The 18,661-nt window shown below is 39.0% G+C and overlaps 1 protein-coding gene across 4 annotated transcripts; it reads right to left on the reverse strand.

Annotated features, from left to right (window-relative positions):
- Nucleotides 1-1,411: 1,411 nt before the first annotated feature.
- On the reverse strand, nt 1,412-10,716 carry LOC130146525 (histamine H3 receptor-like). 4 transcript variants are annotated; one of them, XM_056332738.1, is made up of 4 exons: nt 10,566-10,690; nt 9,862-10,171; nt 7,148-7,314; nt 1,412-4,836 (listed from the first exon to the last, which is right to left on the reverse strand). In XM_056332738.1, the coding sequence occupies exons 2-4, from the start codon at nt 10,148-10,150 to the stop codon at nt 4,045-4,047; spliced, it is 1,248 nt and encodes a 415-aa protein (XP_056188713.1). In that variant the 5' UTR covers nt 10,151-10,171; nt 10,566-10,690; the 3' UTR covers nt 1,412-4,044. The 4 variants fall into 4 exon arrangements, with proteins under 4 accessions (XP_056188713.1, XP_056188712.1, XP_056188714.1 ...); XM_056332739.1 differs by having other exon boundaries at nt 1,414-4,836; nt 9,862-10,132; nt 10,566-10,716; XM_056332741.1 differs by having other exon boundaries at nt 1,414-4,836; nt 9,862-10,042; nt 10,566-10,689.
- Nucleotides 10,717-18,661: the final 7,945 nt, after the last annotated feature.

Raw genomic sequence — 18,661 nt, forward strand, 5'->3', positions numbered from 1 at the left:
TGCAGAGTGTCAGGGAGAACTTTCTGACACAAGTACTGAATGGGCTGGCAGGGGCAACACACAGCTCCATCAGCCCTTCGCTGGTGAAGAGGAGCTGGTTAGGTATGTGTGACCTATGGCAGCCTTGGCTGTAGCAACTATGAGTTAGTGGGGTTTAAGATCCTAAAGGGGGTGAGGATGGAGAGTAGCAGTACAGACCACAGACTTCAGGTGAGCAGACTTTGGCTTATTCAGGAAAGTGGTAGGTGGGATCCCATGGGAAGCAGGTCTGAGAGCAAATGAGCTCAGGGAACCTGCAGACCTGTAAGGACAGCAGTCTCTATGCACAAGAAAAGCCCATTCCAATTTTCAAGAAAACAAGTAGATATATGAGGACACTGGCTAACCAGGGAAGCTACAACGCAAAAAGGCAGTGTGGAGGAGTTTGAAAAAGGGACAGGCTACAAAGGAGGAATTTAGAAATGTTGTCTGACCACATAAGTATGATGTTAAGAAAACCAAAGGTCACCTACAACTGATGCTCGTAAAGGACACAAGAACAACGTGAAGAACTTCAGCCACCCCGTTAACAGTAAAATGCTGAACAAGAAAAATGTAGGCACTCTGCTAAATGGGGCTGGTGATCCAGTGACAGCAGTTGTGGACAAGGTACCCAATGCTTTCTTTGCTTTATTCTTCACTAACTAGGTCTCCCTTTCCTCTGTGCTTAGTGAATGAGTTAAAGGAGGAGACCTGTCAAGAGCAGGTGAGAATAAGGCAGAGATTACTTCAGAGGACTTCACCTATAAAAGTCCATGGGACCCAATGGCCTGCACCCAAGGCAGCTGAGAGAATCAGCTACCGTTCTTGCAAGGCTCTTCTCTTTGAAAGGTCATGGGCATGAAGGGAGGTTCCCAACAACAGAAGAAAGGCAAAAGTTAAAACCGTCTTCAAATGATGCCACAAGGGCAAAAGGTCTTTCTCTCTTTGGTCCCTAGGAAAATAATGGAGCAAGTCCTCTTGGAAGCCTCTTGTGAGAATTTGAGGGAGGAAAAGGTGAGTGGAAACAGTCAGCATGGGTTTATCAAGGATACATCATGCCTGAGCAATGATTGCCTTCTTTGGTAAAGTGACTAGATCAGTGGACAAGGGGAGAGTATTAATTTGCTTTTTAAAATTAGGGAATAAATCAAATGTTGAAATTTTAATCATAGGCCTTCATGGGGCTGAGGGAGGAATCTAAGTGCTCTCTCCTTCCTTCCTGTGGAGGAAAACCATAGCCTAACATAACGGAGACAGACATTAGGAGAATCATTAGGGTCACATATTTGTCTCAGAAACAAACAAATGATAACAAAATTTCTGCCAACATTTATGTTTTATTTGGGTGTTTGGTTTTTTGGTTTTTTTTAAGACCTCAGAGGGTCAGGTTAGAAAAATACTGCTGTGGTTTGAGTTAAACCTAACTGTCATCCTGTATTTACAAGACCTATTGGATGTCTGCAAAGGCAGAAGAAAATTCAAGGACATGAAATGGTGAAATGGATGAGTGAGTGGACAGAGAGACTTGGATTGGAAATTGCTTTGGCAAGCAAATTCCATGTGTCAGTGCATGAAAAGTATGCCCAAGAACAAATGCTGAACAAGCATCTTACCATAACCCTGCAAAATGTCCAACAGAGGGAAGACTTAGGATGCCACTTGAACAAGACAGCTTTAATGCTGTGAGCACAGCAACTGAGTGCTTGACTTGTCCTGGGAGCATTAAGCAAAACTTTCAACAATTAGAAAAATACAATGTAAAGTTCTTCAAATGTACAAGAGTGGTGTGGCAAAACAGTTTGAACACTGTCTGTGTGATATAGAACATCAAAAACATTGATCTCTAGTAGCTTCGCTATGCAGTTTCAAACTTGCTGCACATTGTGCTCTGTGACAAACTCCCTGACAAACTAGTTTTCCAGCACTGCAAAATGTGGATACAGTTTACCTAGTCAATTTTGTAGGGCACTTTCCCAAAGTAAACACCACACTCTTTAATCATAAAATGCAAACTCGATTTTCACACTAGAAGTGTAGGGATAGAAAAGCAGACAACTCACATACTTCTCCATTTGGGGCCCACCTTCAGCTTCCCTGTTTAACAGATGTTTATTCAGTACACCAGCTATTCTGTAAATGTTTTAAATGTGCACGTGTGTTTGGGTTTTTTAAGCCTCACAGAAAAACAAACCCCACAAAATCTATGCCAGCACCTCAGCTGTGCTGAATCAATGACCTCCCCCTGAAGCTGTACCTTTCTTAGCAACGAGGCTCACAATCCCTAACACTATCCATGTGAGGCAAGGAAGCGTAACAAGAATGAATGGTCTAAGATAATCTTCCAGCAGTGTGAAAACTGGCAAGAGAAGCATTCCGTTCCAGACCTCTGAACAGAATAGCATTTTAGCTCCTCAAAGCCATCAACTTTTATGCTATGATTAAGCTGCTTACATGCATTTGAAATGTGCTTGCAATGGAGTACTCTGCTTTTGCAACACTTCCACAGCCAATTTCAAATTAGATTAAAAGTACTATATAAATTGACTATTGCTCGTCATTGTTCTGTGCATTAGATTTCTCTTCCCATATTTCATACATTTCTACATACAAAGAGGAAAAAAATACGTAAAAGGAGAGGAAAAAATGTTTAACCAGCGACTCTTACTTACCCATCCATGAAAGCTTTCTGGGCGAGTTGCAACACACAACACAAGGTAAGAAAGTTTAGTACATGGAATGGGTTATAATCAAGCTCCATTGCCTTCTCCAACATATCTACCCACTGCTTTCAGCCCTGCATATTCAACTGCTTTGTTTATTAAAAGCTGCTTAAGACACCTCTGTGTCAACTTTCAGACCTCTGTGAATCCCATTCTCAAGCAGTGAATATGGCCCCTCTTCAGTGATAGAAAACGTCTAGCTTGATACTGGTTCAGTGGCAGAGAAAATCCATATAATGTCACAGTAACGGGACACAAAGAACTGACCTAGTGTATAAATCACTCTGTCAGTTCAAATTTGTTCCAGACGTTTTGATGGAATATCTTTGCACTTGCAAAGCTTTACACCTGAGAGGGTATTGTTTATTCTCGCACAGCCAGCCAAAATCATAAATCCAGTATGAACTCTGTATTGCTTGCCCTGCTAATTCAAAATGAATGTGATCAGGTGCCCAAGCCCAGCCTACCTTTTAGGAAATCAAATACTGCACAGATCTGGCATTAAACATCATTTAAGCATGACCAAAGAGGCAGCCACTGTCAGGAGAAAAGACAGCACTGGTGAAAAGAGTAACAACCATTTATGCCTGTGACAATTTTGATAAACAATCTTGAAATTCCTTTACCGTGGAAACTTTCTTCCTCTGTAAATCAACCAGAATTACTAACAATGTGTACTGCATCCTGCAACACCAGATATGAACTATATTAAAATTGGAAAAGGACAGATATGCCAGATTAGGCAATCCATTCACTTGCATATTGCTAACTGTGGGAATTATGACTACAGGACACTATCTTGTCTTCATAATGTTTTTTAAAATGAAATTGTACTGCTCCTTTCAAAAACAGAGCAGAACTGCTTCTTCACTGATAGCTTTACTTTCACAAATAGGACATAAATTTATTTTAACTCAACACACACAAACAGGAATCTCGCTCCAATGAATCTCTATGGTGATATCTATAGAAGAGTTCTTTCATAGTGCCAGCTTTATATAAAAAAAAAGTTAAAAACAAACAAACAAAAAGATACCTCAAACCCACAAACCAAGAAGAACATCCAGCAAAGTTTGTTATTCTTTTCATTGCACTAGATGGTGTTTAGCCTGGCATTGTATCAGCAAAAACAAAACCAAGATCCTGAAAACTAGCAAAATCAGGCAAATACATACCTCTGCTGCTCTCTTAACTAATGCCATTACTAAACAAAAGTTTTTTCTCTATTTCTATTGAAGATACATGTGAAAAATTAGCACTAAAGAGGAGAGGAACCTTATCTGTAAGTTAATTTATTTTAACTCTAAAAAAAAGATGTGTTGCATGATCTCAATGTTGCAAATTTTTTGGGACATAATATTTTCATGAAAGCCATTCGAAACCTCATATGACAGAGAGGGTAGAGAAATGGGTTCAGAGAGGAATTGATCCACAAAAGCCAAAAGGTTGTTTCATACAAGGAGCTATGGATGCACTTCCCTTGACAGGCCCCACGAATAATCATCAGTAAAGTGTACGGGGCCCAGCAAATGGCAAACACACACACAATTATGGCAAGCGACTTTGCTATTTTCTTGTCCTGCTGCAGTTTTGACCCAGTTCTTGAACGGAAAGAAACAGAAAAGTCGTTTTTGAGAGCTGTGGGGCTGGTTTGTGTTGGAGATGGGCGGTTAGCCGTCGCTGCTGGTCTCCATGACCTTCTTAATGACGAAACACTGTCCTCTGCTTCCGACTGAGACGATGCTTCTGGCCTTGGCAAGAAGCAAAATCTCCAGGACAAGCTGCTGCTCCTTGGAGGCTCACAGTCCTGCGTGCTGCCGTGCCGCTGGCGCCTCTGGATACTGTGGAAGATGTGCACGTTGAAGTAGGTCACCGAGAGCAGCGGCACAAAGAACTCCAGGGTGGACGCGCACAAGAGAAAGTACCAGTTGTCAAAGAACTCGGCGTAGCACTGATCCGGCGCTACCACGCTGTGTCCGGCCACGTGCTCCCAAAAGAGGATCGCTGGGCAGTAGAGAAGGAAGGCAAAGACCCAGGTGGCCACCATCTTGATGACAGGGTTGGAAGTTATTCCCTGCCGGGCTCTGTAAGATACCTGCGAAGGAAAAGAACATGTCACATATTCAAGACATTTTGGAACAACTACCTCAAAAAAACATAGGCAAGTCAAATACAATATGTTTTCTGTAATTCCCCAGACACCTAAAACATCTTCACTTGTATAAGGTCCTGAAAAATTCTGTTAGTATTGCTCATCAAATACAGTAGCTCTGTGATTGATTTTAATACTTGGGATTGGAAAGGAGCAGAAATTATGATGGCCAAACTACTGATTGGCTTCCAGGTGTGAAAGGACATGGCTTGTTTTCACCACCACCACAGTAAGGCAGCGGTAAGGAATCAATTTATGATTCATGAAATGCCCAGGCTCAGAGCAGAGTGAAAGCGGCTGGGGCACTCCCTTCCTGCACAGGCAAAAGCAGAAGCCTTCTATATTAGATGGGTCACCATGTGAGACTGCAAACACTAGACAATGTCATTTTCAATACTGTTTCCCCTTGCTATAGCAGAAAATTCTATCTCACACATGCTTTAACATCCCTTACTTTATTGAAACATTGTTTTAACACTCACTTTACCTTGTAAACAGCTCATTGCATTACTGCAAACCTTAACGTTTTTACGTCTACCCAGACTACATTAATTTATTTTACTCTCTAGCCATAAATACCTCTTTGAAAAAAATATTAAGAATTAAATCATGTCATGTAAAGTTAGGAAATTCGAGATTTTAAAAAGTCCTTAAAATAGCCCAGCCAGTATGTGCAATGCATACTTCTAGCTCTTCATCCCCTGCATCTTTCAGAGCACAAGGTGATCAGTTAATGAGAAGCTGGACAATTTTGTTCAACATTTGTCATCCCAGGCTTTACTCAGACCCAGAACCACTACCTTCCTCATCAGCTTCCTAGGCTGTTCATTAGCATAGCATTTCTATGCTATACAAATATTAATGAGTGGTATCTTCACAGCCACATATGACCCGATGGACTAGTAACAGAGCAGGAGTGCAGTGTTACACACATTATTTTAGATTCTCTTGTCTTAAACACCTATAGCCTGAAGATTCAGACTCCTCTACATCTTAAAGCATCCTACTGGGTGAGAGTACAGCTCCAGTTCTGCAATAATGAATTTGCAGCTCTTTGCAAGACCACAAGCATCTCAATTTAGTAGCAGAAAACAGGAAGCTCAGGACAGCTTCACAAATATTTATGTCTGAAATGGCCCCTGGCCACAGGCTAGGTTTTCAGCAGAGGCAGATGTGGATCCATGAAGTCCATGAAGAAGCATGATCTCTTTTCTTTGGATAACAGCCCTATGTTACACACTCCTGGACACGCTCTATCCTAATTACCTAAAGGAGAAAACCAGAATGTGATCACATAAACAAAGACCACCAATAATGCACAAGAACGTGGAGCTCAGCTGGGTTGCAGAGGCTCTTTTAATTTACATTTTTCACATTCTGATCTCTGCAAGTTTATTAATATTTTTCAATATTATTATTTCTTAAATACAGGCATTTTCATACTTTATCATTTAGCTTTAAAAAAAAACAACAGCAACAACCAAGCACAACATGAGAAAGAGATTAGGCATTGTATCAGCACTTTCAAAATAAGAACCTCCCAATCTAACACAGCCTATATCGCTTGAGCTAGAAGACTCATCAAAACCAAAGGATGTTGATCGTCTTTCACCTGGACGAAACACCAGGTAGAGCTCAGAAATGATGAGTGATAATATTTACCACTGGATTTCTCAGATATCTTCTGAAGCAGAAGAATGATAATACTCAAGGAACACCTCTTCCATCTCTGCATACTTTGATTCAGTCTTTTTTCTGCTTCGAGGGATTAGTTGCCCCCCAGTTGCCCGCTGGCAACACATGGTAGCACCCCCTATGCTAACACAGATCCTCATCTGATCTTCAGTCAGTCCAGCCCACATCTCTCTCCATACCCTCTACTCCTTCTAAAATTTATCCCAAGCCTAAGCATATCCTTGACTCAACCTAGTTTTTGTTACCACTCTTCTAACGACCAAAACTCAAGTTCCTCACACTCTTGCTGCCCTTTTTGAACCTGGACTTTCCCACCTTCTCTGTAATGTAAGCAATTTCTAATCCAGGTGGCAGGAAGGAAACATGGAAATCATAGGCAAGGCATCGTCTTATCTTAAGTCCCAATGCAACATTGAAGCATCAATGTTTCTCCAGGAAAAAAAAAAAAATGGTAGAGTAATGAAGGAGTATTTAGCTTCTAGTGCTAATCATGAACACTCTGAGTTTTATAGAAATGTAAATATATATATAAAGCAATAATTAGAAATGTTCTTCTTACAGCTTTTGTAACTGACAGGAAACGGTCGTAGCTGATAAGGACGATGCTAAACACTGAAGCTGTGCACAGGAGATAGTCCATAACTAGCCAGAGCTTGCACAGGCCTCTTCCCAAGTGCCACGTCCCTGTCAGGGCATAAGGGATGTACAAAGGCATACAGAACGCACCTATGGAAATAAACCAGATGCACATGTCAGCCAGCACTGCAGGCAGTGCTCGTGAAAGCATAGAAACATTTCTGTGGTATCTGATAAAAGCACAATACTGACTAGAATTGCCATGTGGAAGGCTTTGTATTCTCAGGCAACCAATGAACACTTCACTACAAATTACCAGTAACATTCTTATAATTAGTACCTGGAAGGTGTACCATGTTTATTGTTTATCATCATTACTTCTCCTGTTTATATCAACTCCTAAAGGAAGGAGCAGCTGACTTTACCTGCTGAAGTAAATACTGTTCTGTATTAACTACTGAAATTAAAACAAACAAAAAACATCTTTTCCCCTGCTACTGTGATTTACTGACTGTTTTCTACAATAAATTGTCTAACTGCTATGCTTCTATCCTCTTGAAAGCATGACATGGTGTCCAAAAGTGCTCCAGAAGTAACTTTTATAGAAATACAATATGAATTTCAGACTAGTTTTTTAACTGTATGATCAAAAGGCTGACAAAAGCTGAACAGTTAATTAACTGTCTAACATTTCTTCTCATCATAATTCTTGATCATAACCACTTTTCAGTGGTGAGCTGATAGGGTATTAACTATGGGAACACACCAAGCAGTGGGAACAGACATGAGTGACCCACACCCATAGCTATCTAGATTTAGGCTGTTAAATCTAAATGTTGTGAAAGTGCCAATATAATCTCATTTTAATGAATTTCTAGGGGAGGCTGAAGAACTAGTGGTGTGGTTTGCTATGATGCAGAAATGCAGAGAACAGTGTCATCGCCATAATGAAATGGAATTACTGCATCTGCAGAGCAACTAACAGTTCCTCTTTTGAGTAAAAATTTGTATTATCAATTTTAACATTCACAAGGGAGGAAAAAGAGTATCATTTCAACGTTAGGTTTACTTCATAATAGTGAGTACTCCTGTAACAGGTACTGAAGAGAATGTTGAGAGTTTCATTTCCCTAAAAATATTACAATTCCTGTTATTCTCCCTCTACTAAGAAGAAATCTCTATTCAAATCCAGCTATAGGTCCAGAAGCACAGAGATAAAGCAAAAGTTGTTGAAGGTCAAAACCGGGTTGATTACATATATTAAACGAATAAGCAAAGGCTCTGCAAGCATGAAAATGTGTGCTTTTATCAATTAGGATCAAGCAGAAATTAAATAGGTAATTTAGGTATACCCTGAATCTAAATTACGTAGCTACGGAAATACAAATCAGTTTGACTTTAAAGTATGCAAAGCTTTTAACCAAATTGAGAATGAAAACCTAGACATTCAAGTACACATAATATCACAAATCAAAAATTTGTGGAAGTTAAGTAATGCCAGGCAAGCTCTACTTCCTTCTTTGACAGAGGACATTGTTTACTTCTTACTTCTCAGCTAGATGCTGGTATTTGTTCAAGATGTGCTAGACTGTGAGCCAGATGACAGAACACCACTGTGTCCACTGGTTTTCTGTTGCCTGCTCTGTGTTTTTCCTGTGTACGTTAGCTGGACAGCAGGCAGCAAGAGCTCTGTGGCACAAGGCAGTTATAAGCTGGAAGACATTGAGTGTATGGGAGAAGGAATCAGAACATTATACAAGGGGATCTGGGCATCACAAGGACTGAACTATTAGTAGCTGTACCCCTAACAGAACTTCTGACAGTGGCAATAAATTTGAAGAAGAGTTTATTCTGTTCTTCTAGTATCCTTTTAAAATGTGTAGACATAAAAAAAAAAAGTAGAATAAAAACAATTTTAAAAGATTTTGTTGTGATGTGAGAAGTCAGAATATAGATTTACTGAAATAGTCACACCTGTTCAAAATCATCCTTCTGCATACTCAATAATTTAACCAAGACTTTTACCAGAGACGCTATACCTCACAGAATACTGCAATACATCAGTCTGCAATTGCACATCACAGTAGTTTGAATTGTACTTTTTCTCAGTACAAGTTTCAAGATAAGATGGGTCCCTATGTATAAATGTATAACATCAAACTTCTTAGAAACTATTTGATTTGTTATTTTTGTTTACCTATACAAACATATATTCTAAAGTATGACTCTAGACAGAGCAAGCACAGCAAAAATACTATTCATCACTATTTAGCTGCAAACTTCAGGTGATTATCTGTATTGTGTGAGAGCAAATTGAAATAAAAGATATCAACCATGTATGCAAGATCTGCCAGGTAATAAGTGCTGTATTTTATTTGACTATATAGACTTTAGTCAAGACTCTTTACAACCAACCACCATTCTTTGTTATTCCACATAGATTCACGCACAGCAGTATTTTTTCCTGAAGCACTAACATTAAACATTACCTGTTTACCCGATAAAGGATATGTTTCTTTCTGAAAACTTATAGGCTGCTAAAACACTTCACGCAGCTTCCACCATTCCTTACTCTTCCCCTAGACACACAGCCGGGAAACAGCTCTCTTAGAAGAAACCACCCAGAAAATCAACCCCGTTGCTTCTCCTAAGATTCCAAGGAAACCAAGAGGACATGCCTCCACAGCCGTGACTTACCCACTGCAAAGTCAGAAATGGCAAGATTGAGGAAGAAATAGTTACTCCGGTGCCTGAGGTTCCTGTCCATGATGAAAGCAAGGATCACCAGGATGTTCCCAAGGATGGTGACCAGAGCTAGCAACACCATGAGGAAAGCCAGCAGCACCAACACGCCCAGCGAAAACTCGGAGCTCGGGGGCTGTGTGGGCAAAGTCACATTACAGCTGCCCGCTGTGTGCGGGGTTTCGGCGCTGCTGTTGTGCATGTTGCGTATCCAGGTCAGCTCAGCCTGGGGAGAAAATTGCATCTGGCAGAGTTATCCAAAAGGCTGAGATTCAAAGGACCGTGTACAGAATGAGCCAAAAACATTAAAAAAAAAAAAAAAAAATTACTCAGGAGGGGAAAAAGTTGAAAGGTTCTGATGCTAGATAAATCTAGTTTTCCTAAGATTTTTAAAATATGTGTATCTCTAAAAGAATTACTCGTAAGAAATATGCAGGTTTTCAATTTCATATTTTAAAACACAGGGGTTTTATGCAACCTGATCCTTATCTGGGGAGGTCAGGAGGGCTGATTTGAGATTCTGTCTTGCTTTCCTCCCTCCCTCCCTCCCTCCAAGAAGTGTTTTGCTTACTAGCACTATGGATAACAACTTTTTTCTAATTTTTTTTTAACCTTGTATATATCTTTATGAGAATTTAAACCACTTTCTAATCTCATACTTGTTATTTCAGCAAGTCTGTAGTCCCTCTCTGTTATGTTATACCTTTTTGTTGACCACGAAAGGCACGGTCAACTTTCTTGTTGTTGCCACTGTTCCTCTTTCCGCAGAACCTAGGGCTGAAAACTGCTATGCTGTAAGTAAAATACAGTTACTTACCAGAGCAGTTAACCAGTAACAATGCAACCCGAAGAGATCAGTTGCAAAACTGCCGTGGAAATTAGTTTCAAAACTTTTAGCAGCAGCCCCAGTGACACAGCATCAGCTGCTGCTGTCCCAGAACCAAGGAATGAAATATTGACTCCCTGAACGTGAATGAGTGCTTGGCAATTAACTTTAATAGGACACGGCTTTTCTTTCCATACTGGTGGGAGAAATTGTGCGTCTTCCACAAGTGCTTATATTTTGTATGAGTAATGAAACCACTTGCAGAGAGCTGTGAGTATTCCACAGTTGTAAAAATTCAATCATTTTTATTATGGGTTCTAAAAGCACTTTGGTGTCTAATTTTAGACCATTAAATTTGAAAAATGTTGGCTGTCATGTTTGTTCTGTTGTGGGAACAAATTCATTAGCATTTGCCAAGTGCTTTTACTAAACGTTTGAATGGCAGCAGTACAAAAAATGCAAAAGTTTATTATCCATACAAATATCTTCACAGCATGCATGTCCATTACAACTTTAAGCTTTATTTCATTTCCAGGTAATGCTAGAAACGTAGAAAACACACTTCGGCAACAACTACTTAGTAGTACCACTAGACTTTCTTCTCCTAGCAATACTGAAGCTGATCTACATGAAGTCTTGGAGATCCACACTCTTACGTGGTTGAAAAGAAAATCAAGTGGTAAGCAAATGTGAGGTCAAATTAAGGGTTCAGACAAGTCTGTATTCTGTCTGTCTCAACTGCCTGTAGCCTAAAGAAGAGTGTAAGAACATGGGGAAAATACACTGCCGGTGTGCTCCTCCAGTGATTTGTGGCCCAAGGTGCCAATATGGTACCAGAAGTGACATTTGATCATTTTATTTCCACTTCATCTTCCAAACAGTCATCTTACCCCCAGAATTTCTGCTTCTGCATTTTTTTTTTATAATAAAAGACTCTACAGGGCTCCTATAGGCCTCCGAGGAGGGTAACAGTCCTTGTGTTATTGCTACCCTGTATCCAAATCCATAGAAAGCAGGAAAATTGCCATGGATACTGCCAAATCATGGATCCTAGATAAACTGTTACCATGTCCCAGTTATACTTTTTTGTTCCTCATACCTAAGGCAAGCAGTCCTTTTTGACTGGTCTCACCTATCACGAGAGCAACAGATCATTCCTGTGCATTCAAAGTGACAATCCCTTGGAAAGAAGCACTGAACCTGGGGCAGCTCATACACACACACACGATACACCTGCTGCAAACCTTTGTCAGTGGGAGCTCAGAAACTGCACCAGATCATATATGCTAGAGAATAGTATGTAAAAGGTTTTCTTTTAGACATGAGGCCTGCTCGCCCTCAGCCAGGGATGGGTTCTGGAATGGGTTTCTCCATCCCAGTGACATCCCTCCTTTTCAGCTGCAGAAGAAGGGGGAAGACCCAAGCTCTTAAGTATTCTTTTCTATGGGAAACTTTTGGATATACTTTTGATTCCTAGCTTGTCCCTGAATGGCCTAGCAGCATTTCTACAGACTGGTGTCTATGGTGAATCAATGCACAGCCACTAGTGTCAGAAGAAAAGAATTTGTTAAAATTTCCCAACAGCCCCATGAGGACCAAAAGTCTTCAAAATTCTTATAAAAGCAGAAAAATCAGATCAAAACTGTGTTCCAAAAGAATAGTTTTGTAAAAAACACACAAATAGACAAGCCATGAGGCTGAAAGCCACTGTTGGTAGCAACTGTAGTTTTAACTGGATCCTCTTAATTGCAAAACCCTTACTCAAGAGTTACACTTTTTTTTCTTCAGTGAGAATCTATGCTAAAATAATTAAAGCTACAGTGGCAGTTAAGTTACTGATGTCATTTGCAACTACTGCGCCTTAGCATGGTGCAATTACAGCTCTTTGCAGAAGTGAGTATAATGTTTTGGACCCTCTTCTTCTCCCTCAAGCTGCTCTACAAAGTTTAAATAGAAAGGTTCGCATCTTAACCCAAAATAGTCAGTGCTGAGGAACTGAATTAGAAGAATATTACTCCTCTTAGAAGAGGCTGCCCACACAATGTCTTCCAAGATACGATGACCACATCCTACATTCTCACTTCTGTAGCATGCAATAAATTGTTGAGGTTTTAGTACACGCATATAACAGCTGTGCTATACCTTGTTAAGGTAAGAAGAATCTAAGCAGTTAAGTTAAAAAATACAGTATCACTTTGAATTCCCTGCTTTTCTTTGATATTGTGTATTTATTGCTGCAAGAATTAAGACATCATCTTAAGTGCAATAAAGTTGAGCAGTTATAGAGCTCCCTGGGAACCTGGAATTTCTGAGCTCCACTTTTGGTCCAAGTGGACACACCCACCCCCACCCACCTTGTGACTTTTCAATCTGTGACTTGAAGTCTTTGTTTTAGTTTCTTCAGCAGTAAGAGGAAGGTAATGCTTAGTGAGCTTCTCAAAATCTGAAGGTAATTCTGCATTAATTAATAAAGTATTTCAGTGGAAAAGAATGAAAGATACGCTCTCCAAAGTACCCTTAATCTATTAGTTAAGATAACTCATGTGGGAAGCAATGAAGCCAGATTTCACAGCCTCCAAAATCTAGCTGAAGACAGGATTCATCCTAGCTGAACACCCTACCCATATACTCTCCAGTCTCAAGAGGAGACTCAACAGCTTCACTGTTTCTCATGAGAAACAGCTGACCTTGCCAAATGGCTTCAATCCTAGGGTGCCTGCTAGGAGCATATAGCTACCTAATCCCTTTCCATCTCCCTCCCTCAACATTTCTTCTTGACGTTAACTTAGATCTAACTATGTTTCCCAAAATCTTAGGTACCTAACTTCCACACCATGCTTGGAAAGCCTGCAGGACACCTAAAAATATGGATGCTACACATGTGCCTTGTCAATATACATCCAAGATTACAGACATATTTTGCACAAGTCATGATGTCACGTAACTAATCTGTTCACATCCAGAACATAATCTACACCAGTCAGCAAGTTTTTTTAAAACATCAGTAGTGTAAGTGAAGTTTAATAGAAGATCCACTACATAAGCTTTTAGCAGACTTTTTTTGTGTGGCTGTAACTATGATTAAACCAGTCTAGAACACATGTCTAGCTAGAAATATATCTGAAGTAGATAATAAACTGCTGATTTTCTGCTGATGCCAGGGCAGTATATGAACTGTTCAGTGATAATCCTATAAAAAGATGGAATTTTCATTCAAATAGACATGCTAGACAATAAACACATAGCACAGATTAATATACCAAAAAGATCCACAAGTAAATTTTCCAGCTTTCTCTTCCCTTTCTTCTTCCCCAGATATTAAACAAACAGTAAAAGCACAACCCTGAATTACCTGCTTATTAAAGTGTTCAGACTTTATTATATTAATAAATTGCAATTTTAATAATTAATACTTCATTAATTAATAATTAATAATTGCAATATTAATTATTTCTTAATGATTGCAATATTAATAAATTACAGTCCAGAATCACTACACTGCAATTAAGAAAGAGAATTATCTTCAATTTAAAAGTTAAGGGCAATAGATTTTAAAAACAAGTGACCTTTCGATATTCCAGCATGGAAGATTTCCAGATATATGATAGGACATTTAGACTAAATGTTCTGTCTCATCACCACTCTTGAAGAGAAGCTTTTAAGAATGACAGGAGCTCTTTTCCATGGCTCAATTGTCTTGAGTTCATTAAGGCTTTTCTATCTGAAGTCTGTTTAAAGAGAGACCACACGGCAGCTCTTTAGCAGGTGTTTTGCTATCAACATACCCTGATCACAGACCAGATACAAACTCCAGCTCTTGAGCAACAAAGAAAAATAAATCATTCTGATACTACCTTGCAGGAGACTGCAGTCCTGTAACAGCTAATCTGGTTTGAGACACACTCCTGATTCATTTCCTGAAGAATAAAGCAAAAACTGTAAAAGAAAGAGGTAAGACAGAGTGGCAGAAGTCACAATCTACCTTTTTCTGCTAGTGTTTGATTCTACACAGATACATTTTTATGACAGCCAACTGTACTTTAGGTATGAATTAATGCTATAAACCTTTTCTTCTTGTAATCAGCTCTCTAACTTTTCCACAAGCAGGGGATATGTATACAGTTTATATTGTCTTAAACAAATATACAGTATTTCATAATAAAAACTGTTAAAACTGCTGCTTCAGTTTAACATCATATATTCTGTTTGGACATTATTTTTAAAGTTAGCGCTGTTGCAAGCCATTTTTGTAATCTCCCTTGCTGGATCCCACTTGCTAGTTCACATACACGTAATTTATTTAATGCAATCTGATTTCTCATCGGGTTGCATCATCAAGCTCTGGACTGAAGACCACTGGTGCTCCATTCTGATTCAGCTGTTTTTCAATACAGTTTTCTAGATCCTTATTTATAAATATTTAACTGGCAGTAAAATGTTAAACCACCATAACTTACATCGATAAATAAGGTTATTACATTGTTTAGCAGTAGGAGTTTAGAATATCAGTGCTTATAATAATGCATTTATAGCAGTTGTGTCCCCAACTTACTCAAAGGCAAAAGCTGTCCCACCCTTGTTACCTGGTAGGGGAGGAAGCTGTGCGCAATCTAAAGCAGATCTGTCAGCACACTTCAAATAACAGAGTGCAAAAATTCATTCCTTTCCCACCGTCACGGGGACTTTTTCTGCTTAACTTCATTTCACTACAGAAACCTGCAAAACCAGTGACACATACCTAACAGAAAAGGCAAATCTTTCTCTTTTCTGCATAGACACTCACTGAGTGTTACAACTTGTCTCTTCATATCTGTAAGTTACCCAAACATAAAAAAATGACGACTTACATCAGCAACATGAAAACTAAATGGCTGTTAGTTATCAAAATGACAGGGTTATTATGATTACATGTAGTTGTCCATTTCGTTCTCTTTACATTTTTTAATTAACAAGGAACACCAATCTAAAATTACTATAGTTCAGATACAAAAGATGTCAGTACTTAACAGTCCATTCAAGAGCAACACACTGGCTTCAGAACAACATGCTTCACAAGCACACCCAAACTTCATCAGAGATATCAGCCTATCCAAGGTCAGACTGTTAGACTACAGGAACTTGCAACTTCCACAAATAATATGAAGTATAACTTCAATATTTTTTTTTGTAAGATATCTGAAATTATTTTTTTGCTACTTTTTTAATTTTTTTTTTTATTTTTTAGCAATGGTTTATAGCCTCAGAGCACAAGTGACTAAGGAAGCAAGCCAGCTGCTTGTAAGAATAGGCTGACTGGTTTTCTTCCACAGATTCTGGGGGACCTCTTTCCCCCAGCAAGAGAAACAAAATGTTTTATAGACGTTTCTTAAAAAATTAAGTTCCTGATTTACTTGTTAACAAGCCAAATGCATTATAGGTAATGATGAAAATGTGGGGATCAAAATATTCTGTGATTGCTGCCGCTCTGCTCTACACACTGAGTAGGCTATTTGTGTCCTTTGGTTACCAGTCCCAGTACGAAAATACTCGACGTCTCAAGGACTTCAACTGCTCATAGTGCTAAATTTTTTGATCCTGACACGTAACAACCACTGCTGCTCTAACATTTTCTGAAATACAAAGCAGAAACAATTGTATTTAACTAAGTGATGGGATACACCCTCCTTGAAACACAGCTAATAATCAAAGAGCAAGAATTACGGGTTCTTTAGGCCACAGGGTATGGTGGACAGGACAAAATCCTGCAGCGCAGAACTCTTCTGAAAGAAGAAAGTGAAAACTTGTTCTTAGAGTAAGGGAAGTTTAAACTTAGGAATGCTCACAAAGAAAACCAGGAAGAAAATGCAGCTTCTCTAACCAAATGTCTGCAAGATAGCTAGCCAGCAATTCATGTTGTCTCTGAAAGAAACTGCATGAAAATACGTATTCCCCCTTTGATGGTTTGCTTCCAGCCATTTTAAGGAATGGGGATTCATTTGGCTCACTAACTGGATAACCTATATTGTCTATTTCATTTACGCAGAAAGTGGTTATCAACAACTTCCTTCAATTTTGGGGTTTTAGTTTTTGCTAACACATACTGAAACATGAGACTCTTGAGGGCAAGGATCAATACTTTCTGAATAATAATAATAATAATAATAATAATGACCAGACACCTAGCTTTCACATACCTCAGACTGAACACCCAGAATTTCAGACCTTCAGAATCCCTTGTTGATTCTGAGCGTTCAAAGCTTAGAGGATGCTCTTTGGAAGAAGAACATGTGTTTCCATGAATGGAATTGCGTCTTGGGCAGCTGCAGCAGAACTTCTTGCAATTCACCTGCTTCCCATATTAAGTAATTGCTACAATTTCAAACTTTCATAAAAGCAACAGAAACCTTGGAATACTTAAGTCAATAAAGTACTGGAAGTAAATGGCATAATTTTTACTTTAAAAGAGTCTACCCATAAGATAGACGAACTATGAACAAGAAATACTTGTATGACCCAAAAAGTGCAAGACCGATACATACTGTAATACATGGATCTCCTTCCCTGGGAGGAATGCAATTTTTTTATCACAAGTGCAGATGCTAAGGCTTAACCCAGAAGTTTTACTATGCAGACAAGGTCATGTAACTGCATAAAACTGTTTCAATAAATCAACGCAGAACCTATCTTCCAGAGAATCAGCAATAAAACCAAAAATTTAAATTTAAGTCATGAATTTTAGTGGTACTTATCAAGTTACTGAAATAGTTAAGGAATATCTCTGTTGCTATCAAACTTTGGAGTAGTTACTTTGATTAGATGCCTTGGGAAAGGTTTTCTGGGGTACCCATGCTAGAGAACTATAATGAACAGTTCAGTATAAAAACATACTGGCAAAAAGTCGTATACTGAACCGGTGGGCAAATCAGTTAGTCTTACAAATACACCTCTGAACTCTGTAAAAGCACTAGAGAAACATCATTAAAAAAAGTCACTGCCCTGACATTACTGTACGAGCTATGTAAGATGTACCTGACCTAAGAAAGCACCTGTGACTCAGCTAGTAATTAATGGATCACAAAGTTTAGAAATTAACTTGAGAAAAAGAAAAAAAAGTCCAATGGATCATTAAAGTCCATACTCCCCAAGTAGAAGATATCAAGCGAATGTTAAAGAATATTTACATCTAATCTAAATAGCAACATAACAATTAACTGACAAAAGGTCCTGTTAATTATTTTGCAATGCATTAGAGAACAGTCTGGAAGGTATTAATAAAAGAGTAGAAAATTCAAGTGTTTGTGATCACATCGTTAACACTTTGTTTTTTCCTCACTCTACACCATGGAAGTCACTTCAGAATGTTTACTGATGTTCGCTACTAGCTGTAACCATCCGATTTCAAAATCCCCTTATTCTTTGTTGAAATCACTGGTTTCTTTCATTACACAACACTTAATTCTCAGCTTTTCAACAGGCTCCTAGAGTCCTGACAGCCACAGAACAATCCTCAAAGAAATTCCAAAGGAATTTGTGTTTCTTAGTTTGTCACTCATGTCAGTCCTTCTTATGTCACCAAGCATGCCCTATCTAGTATGATCAAGAACTGCATAGACAGGACCAGGCTCTCCAAGGCCACACACTTTCCTTTTAAGTACAGAAAATCTAAAACTTCATAAGTGACCTGGTCTATGAATGACTCCCTATGAGTCTCACCCTCAATGCAACAAACTAGGGAATTCAATTACTAATACAAAACAGGTGTTTGAGTTTGAACCCAGGAATAGAGAACATTTTAAATTAGTCAACCATGGTTTGGAGGGAGGGGGTGGGGTGTGGAAGGGGTTCCAGATGTTGCAATGCACTCAGCTCCATGTTATGAAACACACATGAATATAGAAAACTTCTGCCTAAGCTCTACTTAAGAACAGCAAAAGAAATCACAGAACAAGA

The sequence above is a fragment of the Falco biarmicus genome, chromosome 3, assembly GCF_023638135.1.
Source record: "Falco biarmicus isolate bFalBia1 chromosome 3, bFalBia1.pri, whole genome shotgun sequence".
In the NCBI taxonomy this organism is placed as follows: domain Eukaryota; kingdom Metazoa; phylum Chordata; class Aves; order Falconiformes; family Falconidae; genus Falco; species Falco biarmicus.